The sequence below is a fragment of the Lates calcarifer genome, linkage group LG4 (assembly GCF_001640805.2).
Source record: "Lates calcarifer isolate ASB-BC8 linkage group LG4, TLL_Latcal_v3, whole genome shotgun sequence".
Taxonomy (NCBI): Eukaryota; Metazoa; Chordata; class Actinopteri; family Centropomidae; genus Lates; species Lates calcarifer.
This window is the reverse complement of record NC_066836.1, coordinates 24,512,059-24,532,699: the sequence shown is the minus strand read 5'-3', so window position 1 is coordinate 24,532,699 and position 20,641 is coordinate 24,512,059. Positions and strand designations below refer to the sequence as shown.

The following is a 20,641-nucleotide window of genomic DNA, read 5'->3' as shown; positions in this document are numbered from 1 at the left end:
AGGTAGATAGACATTAATAGTTTTTAATGAATTAATGTTAATGAAGCCAAAATTGCACATGTTGATTTTGGCCTATAAATAGATTCCATATTACTTATTATTTTAACATGTACATTTCCAGGTTTAAGTTCCCAGGTTTAAACACGGATTTCCAGATATGAGTTTCCAACACTGAATGTCCATGCTTGGAAGATCTAAGAAAATTCACTGGCCCTATGTTGTAAAGTTAATTCTAAACACAGACAAAACACTGCTGAAAGGACTTCTCCAATAGTTCTATCATTCAGATATAGACACTGTAGGTCAACTACTCATTTAAACATACATGGTTAAAACAACCATTTAAAAAAAAGACATTTTACACTGTTTTTGAAACATCTGTTGTACTGGTAATTAAAATATAACGAAGACACAAATTGATTAAACTGCATTTCTGCATCAAAGAAGGATTCAGAGAAAATATGCAAAATGAGAGGACTGAAGAGGGTTTAACTGTTAAAAACACTGCACAGGAGATGAGCTTCAAACTGGAGCTTAGTTCAAATGCTCCTCCTGGTCTTTTTTCTACTGTGACTTATTATAAAGCCAGCCCTTTAATAAACCTATGGCTCATGTTCCAGTCACTGGCTGTAGTGTTGCTCCTTAAACATATAACAGCTTCAAACATTTAAAAGCTCCTGGAAGGATTTTAGTTTCCTGATGAAAAAGAAGGTGGACTGTGCCTCCTTCAACATACTCACACAGAGAAACCAGTTGCTGATTTTGGGGATAGTGCCTCTCCTGTTTCAAACTATCTCTACTTTACTAATATTAATATTCAGAAGATATCAGATATCATAGATTTAAACATGAATACAAATTATAGTGTAAACACTGGGCTAAAACTGAAGGTTTCTGTTTCTGGAGGTCATAGTTCAACCAGGTGTGTGATAATTGTGTGTCCCTGCACCAATTCCCCTAACCTTGGAGCACTCCTTGTCCCTCTTCCCCCTCTGAGAGGGTTTGTAAAGTGAACAGGAAGCTGATGATCCCCAGTGACCTCTGCTTTGTCTCCACGCTCATCTCACATCTGGGCACCAACACAATGTAGGAGACAGCAACATTGAGAGTGTCACAGAGCTGCCTCTGGTGCATATTCACCACAGCCTGAGAAATGATATAATATATAATCCTTTAACTGACATTTTGATTCCCAGACACTTAGAGATTCTTCAGGTGTTCTCTAGATACCAGTAGTTCTATGCAGAACCCTGATGAGAATCTGCGTTGTATTCAACTAAGGATCCAGATGTCACTTTAAAAATCCCAGAGCATATCCTAAAAGGTTCTTGTTGCTCTCTTGGTCTCTCCTGGTCTCAAATGATCTGACAGTCTAAAGGAGCAAAGCTGAAGCAAGGCTGGTGCTGTAGAAATGCTTCTTTAAGAATGCTTCTTTACAACAGGATAACTCTTCTATGTGCCCTAGGGGGATCTACCACATTTATATCATGATCATAAATCATTTTCAGACTAAAATGCTCATTACTGGACATTTAGAATGCAAGTATGCAAATGTCGGGTAATAGTTACACGAGATAGATAGATAGATAGATAGATAGATAGATAGATAGATAGATAGATAGATAGATAGATCTTAAATAAGATATTAACGCGAGAGAGGCAGACAGATACATTCAGTGTGTACATTTCATGTATTTCCTCGCTTTCAGTTTCCGCCAGAAACAAAGGAGAGTATTATGAAGGAGAAACGTCAAACGATAAACATGTCTCAGATCGCAATAATCCAGCGTTTCTTCAAATTGCCCACCAGGATTTAGGTGCGTTATTATTTTTTAGATCGTGTAATAAACTGACTAAGATTGACGTGTCTGCTGCTCCATCAGCTGCTTGGCACAATTGCAACCTGTCTTTAGATGATGTAGTACATTTTTTTGTGTTGGCCTCGGAGAAGTTTCATGCGTCTGTTCAGTTTCAGGTGAAATTCGCATAAAATAAATAAATAAATAAATACATTAATTTGATCCTTAATAAATTCAAGACACGGTCCTGGTGTTTCCTACGCTGCCAGTCTACATACCTTTAACAGCAATACTTAATTAATATTAACACTACATGACAAGCACACTAATGATTAATGCGTGCATACAATAATAATGTAGAAAGACGACTGAACACGCTTAAATTTTCATTACATTTTTGTCACGCCGTGGGCTGCTCTCTTCAGAGCGTCATTCATCAAGGTTTTTATTACTAATATTTTCAAAGCTTCTGATTGGCTTAAAGAAAAGGTGTATCAAAGAGCTTCCTTCTGGCTAGTTGACAGAGGACAAGTGTATAAGAAACATGACAGGCAACATGGAAGCTACATTTCTGTAAAAGAGGCAGACAGGTTCAGGAGAGGAGCGGTAGGACGTTAGGAGCGGGAACATAATCTTTCCAGACCAGAAAGTGCTTACCGTGCCATAGATGGTTATTTTGCAGATTGAGATTTTATTTTGTTTTATACTTATATGATAAAAAAAAAGAATCTTTAAAAAAATGTAACATCTGAACAAATGTCAGTTTAAAAAAAACAAAACAAAATGTCAATTTTCCAACAGCCTTGTTTGAGCTTGATGACCATATTGTTTGACAGTGTCTAGAGAGCAGGCTGTTAGAAACAGGGAGGCTGGGAAATGTAACCAACCTACAGAGGCATGCAGCGCGATCAGCCCATAGACTGGAGACTGCAGAACCGATAAAGAGACAGTTTTTCACAATGAGTTCTTTTTTTTTTTTTAATCGCATTTCACTGCTAATATTTAACATCCTTTTTGTTATTTATACTTTTAACTTAAAGTATACGAGATCCGCTTCTTCACCACGGGCAAAACAGAAACAAGTTGGAGATACAGGGTGGTCATCCGCATCCGCCAGCAGTGACGTGTGTATCTAGGCGCTGGTTTCAGGGGAAACCCTGGAGTAGCTCCTCTCTTAGGCCGAAATGGTCAGACTGCAGCGGCCGATAGTGAGTGCGCACTTCGTTCTGACGGCTGACAGAAGCCTCAATATGTCGTCTTCCCACAAACAGATATAATATAGATATAAACAGATATAATAGATCTATCTATCTATCTATCTATCTATCTATCTATCTATCTATCTAAATTAGGGCCTACATAATAAATGAATGCTACATGTAGAATTTAAACTGATCATATTCTCTGATAGCTGGATTTACCGTGTCTTTCTTTCTGTCTGTCTTTCTTTGACAGCAGTTTTCTGCAGGACATTACCGTCGTAGGCCTGTGCATGGATCAAAACACTACCATGCTTACAGCTCACGAGCCAATACTAGCACAACGTGCCTATTTGATTAACACATAGGTGCTTGGTGCTTTAATTTCTCACCTCTCTTAGTAAAAACTCTTTGCGGAAAAGCCAAAGTTTATATATTCTTAAACAGGTCACTGTCTCCATCCTGCTGTCGTGAAGGAATTATAACAAATATGGAGGATCAATGTGCATATGAACAGGTTAAACCCCTGAAACAAAATCTTTAGTCAACATGTCATCCACACTGGCTTATAGAGACATCCTAGCCTTTATTAATCAATGCAGGATTGTATTTTTCCAGTTTAATAACCTTTCTAATATTGAATCATTTCACTTTTGCTGCCAACTTCCTAAGTCTTGTTTATTATATTCATATGCACGTGAAAAAGAAAATGTATTTTAAGTCATGTAGAGTAAACATCATGTCCACTCAGAGCAGTAGTGTAGCTATCTACATCTTGTCTTCGTGTTGACTCAGCTCGAGCGAACGTATCTTCGCCTCAGTTCGCGCTGATAGAAGCGACACAGTCTCTGTTCGCCTGCTCTCAGCACGACATGACTTTTGTGCATGGTGAACTTTGGTTTTGAACGCATCGTCACTCCTCAGACAGAATATGGATGGAGCTAAAGTAGTAGGCTTTGATAAGACACTGTGGTAAGCTGAAATGGTAACCGAATAGGCCTACAATGTAAAGGGTGTACAAGCAATGGTCTCTCAGCAACAACAAACCACTACTCACTGCTTTTTGAGCATCTCGCAAATCAATATTTTCCACGTAGAATTCTGCACCTACATAGAGACACTTTTATAGAGAAGCTTTATAGGGTTAATAAAGCAAACTAAATCCAGACTGGAGCTAAGGCATTTTGTTTTTTTAAAACAACATTTGACTTTATTTTTAAAATCCTCAAAAGGTAAAAATCGGATGAATATGATTATCCAAACAAGAGGAACATCGCCCTCAGTATGGCATGGTATCTTTTATAAGAAAGACCGCGGAGACACCGAGACTCCACCAGTATGCAGAGGAACTGATTGAGCAGCCAGTGGTTCATCACCCAGCAGCTTAGTCCATTATTGTTCCTGATCTGTATGAAGGACCAGAACAGGCAAAGCAAAGCTGAAACAAGCTGGCACAGTTGTTCATTGAACTTAGCCGTCTAGCCCACATTCTCAAACTTCCTCAATTGCGTTAAATTGTAAAATGGTCGTTCCCACTGAGTCTGGTAATACTTACTATCTTGGCTATTCCAAAACTCTGTATCATCTTCCCTCTTTGTTCTTAGGCTTGTTAGCATGTCCCTGTCGAATAGGGGAAAGTACGTGAACCATTGTTTTTCATGCGTTTGGGGTACCCTGTACTATAGGCTAAATAATGGCTACAAGGCTTACATGAACTAAATTCATAGTTATTGATCACTTCATGCAAGAGCTCACTTTTGTCCTGTGTGGACTTCGGCTGCTCATTAATATCTCCCGTCCACAGTGTAACATAAATGCTGACATCATATGAACCTATATGGATGTGCTACGCTGGGACATTGTTGACATGTTGTATAATAACATGATGTTCATGTGATTCTTCATGTGGCTACCACCTTATTTTCCACCAGTGGATAATAATGCTCATGTGATAAGATGCAGTTTGATGTGTCCGCTGTACCCTGAATGTATCATACACTGACTGAGTGGATTGGGTTAATCTGCACCTCCAGGGAATTCCGGGACCCTCACATGACACCAGCTCTGCAACTCTATTGGTCCGAGGCACGTGTCTGAGAGACTCATAGTATAACGTCATCGCAACGTCTAAGCAGCCAATCAAAAATGAGAACCAAAATCCGTAGTGAAAGTATTTTAGCGGCATCTTCATCAGGGCATTTTAGACTTTAAGCTGCTGGAAGCATCAAGAATTTTATGCAGGGGGTCACACAAATTAAATCCATTCGAGTGTTTTCAACTCGGTTTATTAGTTTTAAATAAAAGATCTGAGGCTCAGGTCCAGCCATGAGGAGTAGGCTCTCCCCACAAACTGCAGCATGATTTTTCTTTGTCAAAATCATAAGAGGCGCATTTTCAAAGCAAAAACAATAGAAACTCTTCAACCAAAGAGGATTTCAATTTCCTCATCGCCGATTTTTTTATTACTATTTTTGACCCTTAAATATCGCAATTAATTGATAATAACGTGAACAGGGCGCATCAGAAAATTGGAAATACTATTTTGCAGGAGGACGCACAGAAAGAGGTGCTGTGGGTGATCCAATTTTATCATTATGGAAGTAAATGCTCACCGAGACCCAGAGCACCCAGAGGACTCCAGTCGAGGCGAGGAATCCAACCGGGCCATTCTGCCTCTCTTCCAGCCACCTGGCAACCAGCAATCACACAGGATCACCAACTTTTACATCGACAACATTTTAAGACCAGACTTCGGCCGAAAGAGGAAGGACAGGACTTCGGTCCGGGAAGGAAGCAGTTTAGCAGTACTCATACGAAGAGACGAGCTGACGGAGAGAAAGGCTTCCAAAACTGGCATCCCGCAGCAGGGTGGAGCAGGAGGTGAGGAAGGGGAGGACACAGGAGCATCCGACGACCAGCATCCGGATCTTGAGGCCAGGAGGTCTGACCTGAAAGTCGGTGATGCGGCTGTGAGGGACCGGGAGGGCGACGGTGACCGCTGCCGTAGCCCCCAGGCCAGCTCGGCCCCTGCAGCTAAGCCGATGCTGTGGCCAGCCTGGGTTTATTGTACCCGCTACTCAGACCGTCCGTCATCAGGTTGGTGGAAAAAAAAAAACTAAACAAAATATATCGGCCACTTTTCTGTTTTCAAAGAAAAAATAAAACTAAATAGCACAAACCGCAGCTCAGTCGGGACATCTACAAAAGCTACTTCATTTCCGAGTCTTAAAAAAAAAAGAAGCTGAACTGCAGGAAACACCCTGTCTCGTTTTTCAGAAAGAGGGAGAAAAAAAAAATCATTTTGAAGTTTAAAACCAATACAGGCAAATTCTTGAGAAAAAAAAAGAGTGAAATAATATTTGGTTCTCTCTGCTGTGCGCCTCCGGTTCTACTTAATAGACATATCACTTGTAAACGATTGACAAACCAATTATTGCACCATCATAACTGCCGCTTTAGTGGCAATTTCGTTACTTTCAATAGCTATTTAAAAAATAATGTTACCATTTTAGAATAAATTCCAACATATTTTACACAAAATAAACGACTTTCAACGCAAATGAGAAACTAATTCGTGTTGTTCTGGGTGGAATTCGATCTTGATTTTGGCTTTAAAATAAGGAAAGAGATTTCACACAGTCGTCAGAAACTGTAGTATAAAAAATAAATCGGACATTAAATATGATTCGAAAGTAAAGTCAGAATGTGGAGAAGTTAAGTAAAACCAAGTTTAACGCCATTGTTCCTCAGTCTTCTTTGTTAAATATTCCATTAGCATATTTTTGACAATGGTGGTGGTGGGTTGGGGGAGTTAAAAAGTGAGGGCCGTGTGTCCCAAAAGACATAGATTCGATATGAAATGGTGAACAACGCATCTTTGAAGCCTTTTCTTCTGTCAACCAAATACATAAATATAAATGCAATTTAGACAACATCTCCATGTTAGATTAGAAAAAAAAATTCAAGCATTTTGCGATGCAGACCACCTGAGTCTCCTGCTGCCGCCTCGCTCTATGTTAAACTGTGTTGCTTTATCTAAGCGCTGAATTAAATGGTAGCTCACTCAACTTCTATCAGTAAAGAGGAAAGTTTACTCTGGGCTGGACGCATGGTGCATGTGGACGTTTCCTTTGTAATGATTTAGAATGCATGTTGAACGGAGACACAAAAAAGTTTCCATCTCGAACGTATGGAAATGACCACAAAGGGCTTTCAGAGAGGTCACGGAATATACCGCTCTCACCCTGCATTGTCAACCAATAACTTTATAGAATTAAAATAATTCCATTATGTAAAATGTCACAGGAGTAAAGAGTCAAATCAAACCTAGCCCTGTTCTTTAGTGGGGTTATGAACGTATGTAACTAGAACAAGTGTTGGATGACACGACCGATTGAGGCCTGTTATGATTCTACACTTCAAAAAGCAAAGCTCAGTTTTTTCCGTCCAGTCTCATTTATTTGCCTTTTGACTTCGCAGCGAGAGAAACATCTAAATGTTGTGATAGAAACAGAAGGGGTGGTTGTTCTTTTTAGGAAACGACTTTTTTTTAAGCGAGTTCCTATGGTAACAGGGAGGGAAAGTGGCGCTTAAGCCCCCCATCCTCCATCATATCCTAACCCCACCCCCATCTGCACCTTCCTCCTCCTCCTTCCGTTCTCACTTAAGTCTGCTGCAGCAGAGCTGGACCTGGAGGAAATGCAGCCACCATGCAGCCTGACGAGCTGCGGCTCTAAAGTACCGCAGATTAGAACACATTTCATTCAGACTGTGCCCAGAAATTATATGTTATAATATTTTTATTAACAGTATTTGATTTAGCTCCCTCGATTAGTGTCTGATTTTACTTTAGAATAATCACACACACACAGACCATTTGTTTATTTTAGAAATCCTTTCTTTACTACTACTTTTTACTACTACGGATTTTTTTTTTTAAACTAAACACTTTTTTGACTTAAAAGACAGCGTTACACACACACACACACATACACACACACACACACACACACACACACACACGCTATGACTTATTGACTTTATGCAACCCCTTTTTAATCATTAGCAGCATTGTTCACTCTTATAGTCTGCCTGTGATTTTAAAAGTACTCACCCTGTCTTCACCTTCACCCCTACCTAAGGGCCCAGATCCCGCAAACCAAAGAGGGCGCAGACCCCGAGTAAAGAGGACAAGCGGCCCCGCACGGCCTTCACCGCGGAGCAGCTCCACCGGTTAAAAACTGAGTTCCAGAACAATCGGTACCTGACCGAGCAGCGGAGGCAGAGCCTGGCCGGGGAACTTGGTCTCAACGAGTCTCAGATCAAAATCTGGTTTCAGAACAAACGGGCCAAAATCAAGAAGGCGTCTGGGAATAAAAACTCTCTGGCGCTGCATCTCATGGCGCAGGGACTGTACAACCACTCTGCGGCCAAGGACGCCAAGTCGGACAGCGACTAGGAAGACATGGGGAGCAGAAAGGAGGCGAGGGGAGGGGGGTTCTGAACCATGCAATAAAACCAGCTCAGTACCAGCATTCCTATTTACAACTCAACCAGAGACATTTTTTGTTTATCCTCTTTGTGTGTGTGTGTGTGTGTGTGTGTGTGTGAGAGAGAGAGAGAGACAGAGAGGGAGAGAGAGTGAGAGAGGGAGGGAGAGAGGATTTGTGTAGGCATCACCTACGTGTCCTCAGGGCTGTAGTTAGGACATGCTGCGCTCCTGTCACAGTCAGAACCCGTACCAGGCACCGTGTAATGTTGGCTGTCTTAAGACTACATCAGTGTTTTGGGTCTGACACTGATATTTGGTGCCAGGGACATTAAGGCCACATTTAGAGCATACTGTGGTGCTGTTTGTTAGAACTGATTTACCAGCCGCTGATATATGCTATTGATATGTTTGATGTGTTTTATAATACACTGCCAATGAAGAGAGATAAAAATAAACATTAAATAAGTGAATATTCTACTACAGTCCCGCCATCACAGGGAGCTGTGCGTTCCCGTCTCGGTGTTGTGACTTGTGTGAAATACAGCTCCACAGTAGTCTAATCCTAGAAGAGCAGCGGGGAGGAGAGAAGGGACAATAACCTACAGAAACCTGGGCTATCTTCGATGTTTTTAGAGGCGGGAAAAAAAGTCAGTCAACTGCATCGTATCGAGGTCGAGGGATGAGAGAAGTGTAGTGGACCGACGTCACGCGCACTACAGTCCTGTGTGTCCCGTTAGGCTCAACTGTGTCTGTCTGGGGAAGTGTACTGACTATGAGAGGAATATGCTGAAATCCAAAGAATTTTCTGTTCTACTTTCTGACTTAACTGGTTGTTTTGTCTCTATCCTTCTGACTTCTGACTGTTGTGTCTGTGCTCTGTGGTGAAGGATCACCTGCAGTTTGATGGTTCGCTCTGTTACCGTCTACAGCCTTAAAGGGCGAGAAATGCGCCTCAAATCTGGGAATGTAGCGGCGCAGTTTGTCTCTGGAGTGAAAAGTTTTTATAGATGCTGTGTGAAGCAGTGAACGGTGTTTAATAACAACATGAATTGGCAATGAACCCACATGTAACAATAGCCAACTCCAGTCTTGATTTGAATTTATAACCTGATTTTAAGCACGGTAGCTAAAGTTTTTGCAACATAAAATAAGATTTATTTTTTTTTATTATTTTCTGTTAAGTCATCGGACAACACCCATTTGAAATGTTGTCAGTTTAAATTAGCCAACCATCACAATCGAAATTTTCCACGACTTAAATTTGAGCCTAAACCTCTTCAATAATAATAATAATAAATAATAAAATAAAATAAAATAAAAACCCGTGATGTCCAAGGTCAGGCCATCACCATCCAGGACATATTCTCATTCAAATGGGCAGATCATGGACGTGCAGCAGGCTTACAGGCTGCATGTTCATCTACCAGTGCTCAAAGTTTGACTTTGTCGTTGACAAAGACCATTATATTCTTGTTTATAATACGATAGACTATCTATAGCCATGTGGATATGGGGCTCTGGAGTGTTTACATAATTTATTTTTCCTGCAATAACTTTTCTTTTTGAATGCAACATCATCGCTGGGTCTAATTCACGTGGATCCAAACCAAATCGTGGTTTTATGATACTGTGAATGTGTGCTTTTTAAAAATGTATTTACTGTGTAAGTCAGGTCTTCTTACATTCACTTCCAAACCGGAATAAGCTTCTGCCTTAAAAGTGATGTAAATACAAGCTAAAAATATTTACAGTCTTATAAAGAAAGAGCACCTGGATTTTCTATATCGCAAATGGGATTTTGATATCAGGATTTTTAAAGATGAAATAATGAACACATTTAGTTGCTTTGTTCCTCTCAGCTGAAGTTCTCTTTCATATCCTACATGTAAATAATTTATATCATAATGATGTGATGGTTAAATAAACAATAAGAAAAAAAAGACTTTTCAAAAGAGTGTTTTATTATATAACCTGAAACAAACAAACAAACAAAAAGCAAACAAACAAACAAAAAAACACTTTGCTGAAACAGTTGGCATTTTGCTGTGAAGCTGATTGGAGGAGTATGTGGAAGATTTTATTGAAATAACTTGATAATGATTAGTATAACACTGAGCGAGCTGAGGAAGACAGACACAACATGGAGGACACGTGTAGTCCGCACATCTAAACCCATTCTTCATCCTCAATAAGTTATGCCGATTTTGCTAAGCCCTAGACTTTACCCTTAGACTTTTGACATTAAAACAGGCTTTTAACATAACGGAATATTCACTGCCTCATTTCTGCCTTTATACTGCCTTCGTTATTTTCTTGTTTTTATTAATCAGGTGAGAGTGTTTTACAAGTTCCCTATTTTTTACTTTTGTTTTGATGCTTCTGAAAAATGCATGAAGAATATAAAAGCCACACAGTTAATAAATTGTTAATAAATTTTCTTACAAAAGGTAAATTAAATATAACAAATTGTAATGCCATGTCATTTACATTACAGCTGCCTCAGATATTTACTTGAAAAACAAATGAACAAACAAACAAACAAAAGTTGTTCAGTGAAAACACACATCTCCATATTTGATCCTCTTAATGTTTATGAGTTGAATGACTACATAAAAATGTTTAGGTTCATAAGAATTTAAGACCTCTCTCGAAAGTGTATGTTTTTATTTACTGCTTCTCTAACCTCCTTAGACTTGAATATTTTGGAGATGCAAGCTTTTTACATGACAGCAGAGACATGCACTCACATTATGATGGTGATATGAGGTTTAGGCTTATATGTGATTTGTGCTTTTAAATAAAGATGCATTACATGTTTGAGGGGATCCCTCCATGCTGGTTAAAATAGACTAGTATACCATACTCATAAAGCATACAACTATTCATACATTGTGTAAATAAGTAAATTCTTTTACACTGGCAGTCATGTTCTTATGCTGACTGTAACTCTGGGTCATAGATCTAAACATTGCTATAAAATAGATACACAGGTTTGAACAGCTGAGCAGAGCAAGATCACTCCACTGAAAGGATGTAAGGATCAGTAGAGGCTGAGAGATGCCACCCAAAACACTTAAAACACATTTAAATGCCAGGTTTTAGTGGTAAAGAGGTTATCTACATAAATATTAATTTAGGTGAGCACTGATGTGATTTCTGTTGTGGTGCTGGAGTCAGTTTCTATGAGTTTAGAAAACCACTTTAGAGTGCTGACAATCCTCCGGCCATTCTGCTTTTTTGGGCCCAACACCATTCTAATGCCATTCTGAAGTACCAACCATTCAAGTGTGACAGTGCATTGTACCTTATAGCCTGTTAAGTGGTGAATTTAGTAGTGATATATACATATATATATATGACTGTTCAGTGGTGTTCATTGATGGTATAGATGGTTTTTCCAAGTTAGGCACCAAGCACAAGCCAGTACCAACAATGTGAGCTTTGATAATAAATGTGCATATTTTTGCCATTCACATGATTTACACAGTTACATGATTTTCTGTTCTATTAATCAGTTTCAGGAGCCCATTTTTGAATATGTATAAACCGATGGTCCCTGTCTCATACAAATGACAAAAAGAACTGGCAAAATACTGATACTTGTCAGCATTCCATTAGCACTTGCTTGAAGTGGTAAAAAGGGCAGATGAAATTTGGGAACAACAAGCCACTTGGTCTTTATTCTGATTAGTAAAATCACTTTATTGTCCCCATCAACTTGTCAGAATAGAAAAATCTGTGACACAAGAGATGGGACATCAACTTAACCCTCTGATGCATGAATTATGAAAGCCTTGGTCAAGATTTTTTTTTTCAACTTTTTTTTTTTTTCCCCAAAAATATGATTTTTTTCATAAAGTTACAGATATGTCCAATCCAGTGGACCACATGCGCCTGAGCATTCAACAGAAAACATTGTGAACTTACTGTAAAAATGAATTGGGCTGATATGCAGTTCCACCATAAAAACCTATGCATTAAAGAGAAAGTTACTTTTTAGTAGCTGTCTACTGTAGTGACTACTATGCACCAGAGGGATAAAATACACATGACTGAGGACTGAAGACTGACTCATGAAAGCTAAAAATGTCCAGCATTGCTGAGATTGCTGAGACTTCATACACATACAGTATCTGTACACTTTTTACCTGAACATCTGAGCGAGGTGGAGAAACAGTGGAGAAAATAAAACAGAGAGCAAGAAAGAAATATGGAGAGCAGGGGGAGATCCATCAACAAAAAGCCAGAGAGTTGTCTCAGATTCGTCCATTGGCAGTGGCAGCAGCAGCAGCAGTGACCTGGACTCTGTGAATGGCTGCAGAAGCCTCATCTGCATTTCCTTTCTTAGCTGGCTTGTATGTGGAAGTAACGCCCAATGGTCGCTGACTTGATGAGCTGAGCTACTCTTGACTTGCATGAGGAAAGGGCGAAAGAGCTGGGTTCCTATACACAGTCTGGGCCTGTCATTTGAAGGTGGGGGTAGCGGGGCTGGATGAATGTCAAAATGCTTTGGGTGTCCATGCAAAAAGCAGCATGTGACAACACTACAGCCAAGAAATGGTGAGAAATGGACATATTTTCCCCCTCTGGTTCCCACTGTGGAAATCAGGGGATATTCCAAATTCCCAATTCTAAATGAAACAACCTTCACTTGCTGTCACAATGGCTCTGACCTTATATTGGTCACATTCAGTTCAATTAAAAAAACAACAACAAAAAAAGAAGTGTAAAAATATATTTTTCAAATTCGTTCTTGTGGTGGTGGTTTAGTGACTTTTGAATTGTCAAGAAATTTTAATTACAGCCTCTTGTAAAACATGATTAAATAATTTGGACTAAATCTCTTCCTCTGTTCCATGGCATCTAAAATGGTAATTACTATTGTTTAGGTAAGTGAAAGATTACATTTTTTTACATTACATTACAGTTAGACAGGCTAAAAGTGATTGCAGGTCAGGGATGTGTGCTCTGATCTCATAAGTTTGGAAGTGCTACAGATGTAGACAGAAGAACATCTGTACAGTTTTGCATGCACTACATCAGTATCAAGGCACTGATGTACATGAAAGGATTCAGTGTTTCCTTTCTCTTTTGACATTCTCTCCAAAATAATGCTGTCTCAAAAAATCTTACTTAAAGTCAGATATATGTTTGTTCCAAGAGAGCAGTAGCAGTAAGAGCCAGCACAAGTGTCTTTTTTGCATGTTGAGATATGTTTACATGTTGAGAGACGTGTTGCTAAATCTTTCTATCATAACATTTCAGCAACAGGTCCTGTTGTTTTCAAGGCGGAAACATAAAAATAATCTTGTTTGCTCAAAGTTCACCCATCCCCTTGTCATAAACTTAACCTCTCCAACAGGCAGAGGCAAAGGGCAGATGGGCAGAGAAAAGAAATGTACATATCACAAAGTATTGATGTCCCATGTGTCTCTGTCAGACAAAAGATGGCCCATCCAGCCCCCCTTCCCCCCACTGAGTAATTTATCCATAGTTCTCTAAAAGCTTCCTAGTCAAACTTGGAATATGGAATGAAGGGGACAGGGGCTTTGTGGCGGAAATATAATTATGGTGGCTAAAAGATAGTGGAGGTGGAGAATGGGGGATGACATCAGACCAATTTCACACCCAGGCCTTAGATGGCCAGGCCAAGCCTGGGCCTCTCTGTGCTACACTGATCAAAGTCTGCTGCTGCCGCCTCAGAAGCCAAAAAAGGGAGTCTTAACTATGCTAATCTCCAGGACAAATATATTTTAATCTTGTTAGAATACAAGTTAATGCCACAGCTCAGTGACCAAACTTTATGTTGTAAGAATATAAGAATGCAAGAATACAAAATCACACTTTGTCTCAAAGGTTTTTCCTATTCAACAAATAGAAGAATCAAGCAGCCATACCTCTATCATAATCCTCTCCAGACACTGATCTAAGTAAGTATATGCCCTAAAATGAGTAATACACCTGACTGTGGCATATATTCTACTACTAGTTATAATGATAAACTTTTCAGACATGACAGCATATATGTGAAAAAGCATTAACAACCTTAACAATCATGTAGTCTGGGTCCGGTACGACCCATAGGAGTATTTCCTGAATTATTGCCCCTAGAGCACATGTGACGGAGCTGGAGAGCAACCCCTGTACAGTGTGACAACACAGGCTAACACAGGAAGTTTATTTATTTATTTATTTTTGTTATGTTGTGCCTTTTATTTCGAATAATCACTCTTGGAGTTCAACTTCCTGGGCGAGTACACATGAGAATGCAGCCACAGTACTCCAGCCAGTGTCAATTAATTTGTTAGGCTGAGCCAAATGGTTAGGAAAGGGAGAGAGGAGTTGGTACAGTTTTTTTTTCTTTTGTTAATTTTGGCTTTTGTTTTGGGTTTTCCTCAGTTTATCATGCTTTTTCATCTGTATTGGTCAGAGGTCATTTGCATTGTGTATACATAAATATGAATAATGTTAAATTGTAAATATATGTTTTAAAGTTATTCTAGGAGTGTCTTAATGCCCTTCACTGTGTAATGGTGGGGGTGGAGACTGTGGCTAGAAGCGCCATGTGAGAAAGCAGGCCAGAGAGTCAGATGGGGTGGGGAGGTGGGGGTCACCTCTACTGCTAGAATGTGATGCACCTGTGATTCTTTTTGTTATCCATCAGTCTGCTGCCTTTTTGGGATTCACATTAAAACCCTACATTCCTGCTGCTGGAATCTAATGCACGTCTGTGTGTCTTTTTGTTGTCCAGTGGTTAGCTGCCCTTTTGGCGTGTACCACTACTAAAACAATGCAGCGCTGCAGATAAACTTATGAATCACTGCTGAAATATAAACAACTAAGTCTTTTATGATGTAACAATACTATGCTAAAGGGTTTTTTAGATTTAAACTCAAAAATAACTTTAAGGAAGGATCATAGTTTGGATTAAAAGAAGCACTTTGTTAAGGACAGAGGACCTTCGATGTCATGGTTATAATAACGAACATGGTTATTGAAAAATAAACAATGATAAATCAAGTGTTTTGTGAACCCATCCATTCACCACAACCTCCTTCTTATGCAGACTCTAATGTAACCTGACTTCCTCCTGTGCTCTCATACTAATTACTATGTCCATTAGCAGCAATTATTCCGGGAGGTTCCTTATTTGGATTCATCTTACCAAAGAATGTGCTGCCACTGTTGATGTGATCAGAAATTTCCTTGCCACGGTTACATGTTTCACCCTCCTATTAACATAATATTGACTCTGCAGGCCTCTGCATTTCAAGACTCAAGTGTTCCTTCTTTCATTATATTGAATACAACTGTTGTTCCTTTAGCTTTACAGCTTTACCATTTAAGAATTGCAATATCTCCCTCAGCTTTATATTCTTTTACAATAGATTCTCAATCTTCATGTCCATTTCACCCGTGGGCTATCAATAGTATTTATGAAACTCTATAGGTTTGGGCAGCATAGTGGTGCAGTGGTTAGCACTATCACCTCTCAAGCCCTGGTTGGCCTGAGGCTTCTCTGTGTGGAGTTTGGATGTTCTCCTCTGTGCCTGTGTGGGTTCTCTCCAGGTACTCCTAGCTTCTTCCCCAGTCCAAACACTAATTGGTGACTCTAAATTGCCTGTAGGAGTGAATGCGAGTGTCGATGGTTGTTTGTCTATATTCAGTACCAGTCAAAAGTTTGGCCACACCTTCTCATTTATTTTTAAGGATTTTCTACATTGTAGATTAATGTCAATCATCAAAACTATGAAGGAACACATATGGAATTATGTAGTAAACAAAAAAGTGTCAGACAAACCAGAATAGATTTCATATTTCAGATTCTTCAAAGTAGCCACCTTTTGCTTTAATGACAGCTTTGCACACTCTTGGCATTTTCACAGTCAGTTTCATGAGGTAGTCACCTGGAATGGTTTTCACTTAACAGGTGTGCCTTTTCAAAAGTTAATTTGAGGCATTTCTTCCCTTCTTAATGTGTTTGAGACAATCAGTTGTGCTGTGCTGATGTAGGGTTGGTACAAAGTTCTATACAGTGAATAGCCCTATTCAATTAATGTATTTGGCAAGAACCACTCAACTAAGTAAAGAGAAACATCTTTAAGACATGAAGGTCAGTCAATATGGAAAATTTCAAGACCTTTGAGCATTTGATGATTTATCCAAACACACTTAAACACTTAACCAGCATGGCTTCCACAGTATTCTGGAGGAACATGCCATCCCATCTGGTTTGTGCTTAGTGGGACCATTTGTTTTTCAAGAGAACAATGAGCCCAAACACACCTCCTGGCTATGTAAGGGCTATTTGACCAAGAAGGAGAGTGATGGAGTGCTGCATCAGTTGACCTGGCCTCCACAATCACCCAGCCTAAAACCAACTGAGATGGGTTGGGATGAGTTGGACAGCAGAGTGAAGGCAAAGCAGTGCTCAGCACCTCTGGGAACTCCTTCAAGACTGTTAGAAAACCATTCCAGTAGACTACCTCATGAATCTGACTGAGAGAATGCCAAGTGTCTGCAAAGCTGTCATCAAAGCAAAAGGTGGCTACTTTATGGACTGTACTTATATAGCGCTTTTCTAGTCTTTTCGACCACTCAAAGCGCTTTACACTACAGATCATATTCACCGCACCGCATTCACACACATTCATACAGCACATGTTCTATATATAATGTGCTATCTAAACAGGATAGATAGCACACATCAGCTCACCCAACATCAGCTGGGAGAGGCTTCAGCCCCCTGTGACCCTTAAAGATCAGTGGTATAGATAATGGATGGATAGATTTTCATTACTGAAAGCTATATATTATAGCTTTCAAAGGAAAGTTGTGTACAGTAAATGAAAAATTATGCGTGGAGTCATTTTTGAAGATGGCCATTGCACCTTCTCATAATTGGTAGTATGGGTTTTCCTATACCTCCTAAAAACCACCTCTTTCGTAGTCTACTAATGCTCTTGTATTATTCCTAGTCTTTATGAAATCTCACAATCTGGTTTCTTACTGTTCAGGCAATTCCCTTCCTCATTGAGCCATGTTGCATTGAACACAATCCAGCCAAAAGTGAGGAAATTGTGATGCAGTTTTTAAAAATAACCTTGATTGTGCAATTAGTCTTAACTGGAAATCACAAGTATAACCATACTGATGCACTGACATATTTAGGGCGTGCATTTTCAGTTTTGTTTGTTTTTAATTATACATAAAATCAAATACCCTAGCTTCAGTTCAAATAATACAATTATTGTAAGATGACACAATTTTGAATCTGTTAAGTTTGTAGTGATATTGCAAAGGGGTGTACTGTTTAGTTGTACATTTTATGTCAGGTTGATGTTCAGTGTTAGTGCAGGATGTAGTGTATTCTTTATGTAGTGAGGCAGAAAGCAAGGATTTTGGTTAGGGTGGTGGTGGATGAGTGTGTCAACTTTCATGCAGGAGATCGGAGTTCATGTCCCATCACAGATTGTAACCGTCAGTTAATAGCAGGTTTCATAACGTTTACTTTCATCTGTCTGAGTATTTATGCCCTCATAGTAGCTCTGCTTGGTACAACTAAAAGTTCAGTTGTCAATCAATGAGTCGTGGGAAATGAGAGTGTGAGGGTTGTCTGTCACCCTGGAGCCAGTCAGCACCTTGGTAACCCTTGAACTGTCAGGGGTGGAAGCTTGGCTCCTTGACATTTCCAGACAGGCAGCTACACAATAAGCTTGTATGGGTCCTACTGTGACATCAATCCCTGGGCAGAGAGGAAACCAAACTGGGAGTGGGGAGGTATAGACTTACTGCTACTGATGTAGGGGATTTGTAAGAGCTGCTGGATTTCTTTGGTGCCAAACTGTTCAGCAGCTGATCTCAGTTGATGCTGTGTTAACTGTTGAAATGAGCAAGGTGCAGTGCAGCAAAATTTGCTTACAATGGCACATGGCTTAGAATCAGTGGTTGGAGTATGTGTTTGTGAATGTTTACAGTATCCTTATCTATATATGAATGCTTCAGGTATAAAATTCACTCTCATGACCCGTTTTGACTCTTACTGATGATGTTATATAGCACACACTGGATCAAACAGCCTGCTACTATCTGCCCTCCCACTGCAGACCACACAGCAAATGCATACAAATATATCTACATGTTGAGAAGAGGTCACACTGTGTCAAAGTGAGAACAGTTAGCAGGAATCAACCTGTGTGAGACTGGATTGTCACTTTCTTCAACATACAGTACAGCAGCCAGTATCCAGTGTAGTTAAGGTTAAAGGAAAGATCAAGGTTACATTTAAAAATCCTCCACAGGCTTAGAACTTTTCCCTTATAACACTGTCAGATTAATGATGGACAGTTTAAGAATAAAGAATCATCATTTAAAATCAGGAAAAAATAGCAGGGGCCACTGTTGGAAACAGGAAGGTAAAGTCATCTTGCTGTATTCTCTACCCCGCTGTGTGTGTGCAGTTTAAACTGTGCTATAGAGTTTACACCTGCTTCTCTCAGACACAACATTTCAGACTCAGTTTTCTTTGGTCAGTCAGCAGTGATAGTGAGGTTTGACATTCAGGGGCAGGAGAAGAGGAAGAAGAGAAGAGAGTAGTATGCTGTTGAGAGGTTCATGGACAGTGAGACCTTACCACACCAGGGTTCAGGTTCTGTTACTCTGTGATGCCTCCACTGCCTCACTGTGAGACAAGCAAACAGGTCACTTCAGGTTTGTTATGCAGTTGTTTACTGTAAAGCTGTCAGCAAACAGCTTCTTCATCATGTCTTTCGATTGTGTTCAGCCAGACTCACTTGTTTCCTACAATTTGCATCAACAAAGAGGACAATAGCCTAGACAGGAAAGATCGGTGTGAGTGCCTGACACCCCCCACTGGAGTACAACAGACAGCTTGTTGTGCTTAGACTGTGATTTTTGAAACATAGAAAGTAAAAAAGTCACTGTAAATTTCTGAAACAGCTGCTTACTCTAGTTTTTTTTTATCAAACAGGAGGAAATAGTGCATTTGTTGGACTATTTTAAGCAGCGGATTAAACCACATTTGGTGCTCTAGTAAGTATTTGGGGCAGCAAGACAGTGTACGTGGGATTGAGTCAAAACATGTTACTCATTGCAATAATGTGCCTCACTGAGGTGTTTTAATAGTTTGTGGACAACTCTGTGGCACCGAGGAATATGATATCAACCGTAAATACATACACAACACTTGTTAGAAAGAGATAATCATCTCCACTTGGCTCATGGAACAGTAAGATAACTACAGCATATCACCAGACTGTTCCTTCTTACAACTTAAACATTCAGTTACAAACAATTCATCCACTATAGTTGTTAAATTCTCTATCAGATTTAGAGGGAAAGTGGAATATTTAAGGTTGACTTAAGGGAGGCTGAGTATCACCCCTACATTGTCTGTCATTCTGTGTTGTTCTTATTGCATTGTGCTGTGGCTTTGTGTAAATCTCAATTCTGCTATTAGTGATTTATTTCATGGAGGTGACAGACTGATGACTGGTGGCCATCTTATGTATCAACTGACTCTGAGCATCATAAAGATCCGTAAAACTCTTATCTAACACCTAAAGTTAACCATTTGCTTCATGGCAGCCACATGACATGTTAGGATGCACTACAGTTGCCTCATATATGTTTTCACTTGCATTTTTTCCTATTTACCACATGATTATCAGTGGCTTAAACAGTTGTCTTTTCAGAAAGGCTGCTGCAAATGCAGTCATTATTGGCCTGAATAATAGTTTACAGAAATAACCTCACATGAAAATTGCTTTGGTCACTAGTATTCACACAGAAAACAAAAATAGTGGACAGTGCTAACATGGACCTGTGTGACTGACTACTACAAATGATTTAGGATTTTACAGACTGCTGAAAACTTAAGAACAGATAAATGGATCAGTTACCAGTTGGTGTCAGATTTCATCTCAGAGACCGCCCTGTACTGAGACTGTAAAAAAAATGAGCCCATTGCTCATCTGTGCAGCAGTTTATTATGATCATTTTTTCTGTTTTAAGGAGGATGTTCAGGAAAATACAGGACTTTGATGAGGGGACCAATGTTTGTTTCCCATGTGACACTGACTGAGTCATTGTTGTTTCTTTTATCATGACTGTTCCACAACATTAACCATGTG

General features: G+C 39.6%; 1 protein-coding gene across 1 annotated transcript; it reads left to right on the top strand.

The window, feature by feature from the left end:
- Nucleotides 1-5,198: 5,198 nt before the first annotated feature.
- Nucleotides 5,199-11,602, top strand: LOC108896740 (homeobox protein engrailed-2b). The gene is made up of 2 exons (XM_018695970.2): nucleotides 5,199-6,094; nucleotides 8,140-11,602. The coding sequence occupies exons 1-2, from the start codon at nucleotides 5,593-5,595 to the stop codon at nucleotides 8,454-8,456; spliced, it is 819 nt and encodes a 272-aa protein (XP_018551486.1). The 5' UTR covers nucleotides 5,199-5,592; the 3' UTR covers nucleotides 8,457-11,602.
- The last annotated feature ends 9,039 nt before the right edge of the window (nucleotides 11,603-20,641 follow it).

Excerpts from the sequence above, each read along its gene's own strand:
- LOC108896740 (XM_018695970.2), top strand. The coding sequence starts at position 5,593 with ATGGAAGTAAATGCTCACCGAGACCCAGAGCACCCAGAGGACTCCAGT. Across the intron at positions 6,095-8,139 it reads CTCAGACCGTCCGTCATCAG|GGCCCAGATCCCGCAAACCA; the intron begins GTTGGTGGAAAA and ends CCCCTACCTAAG.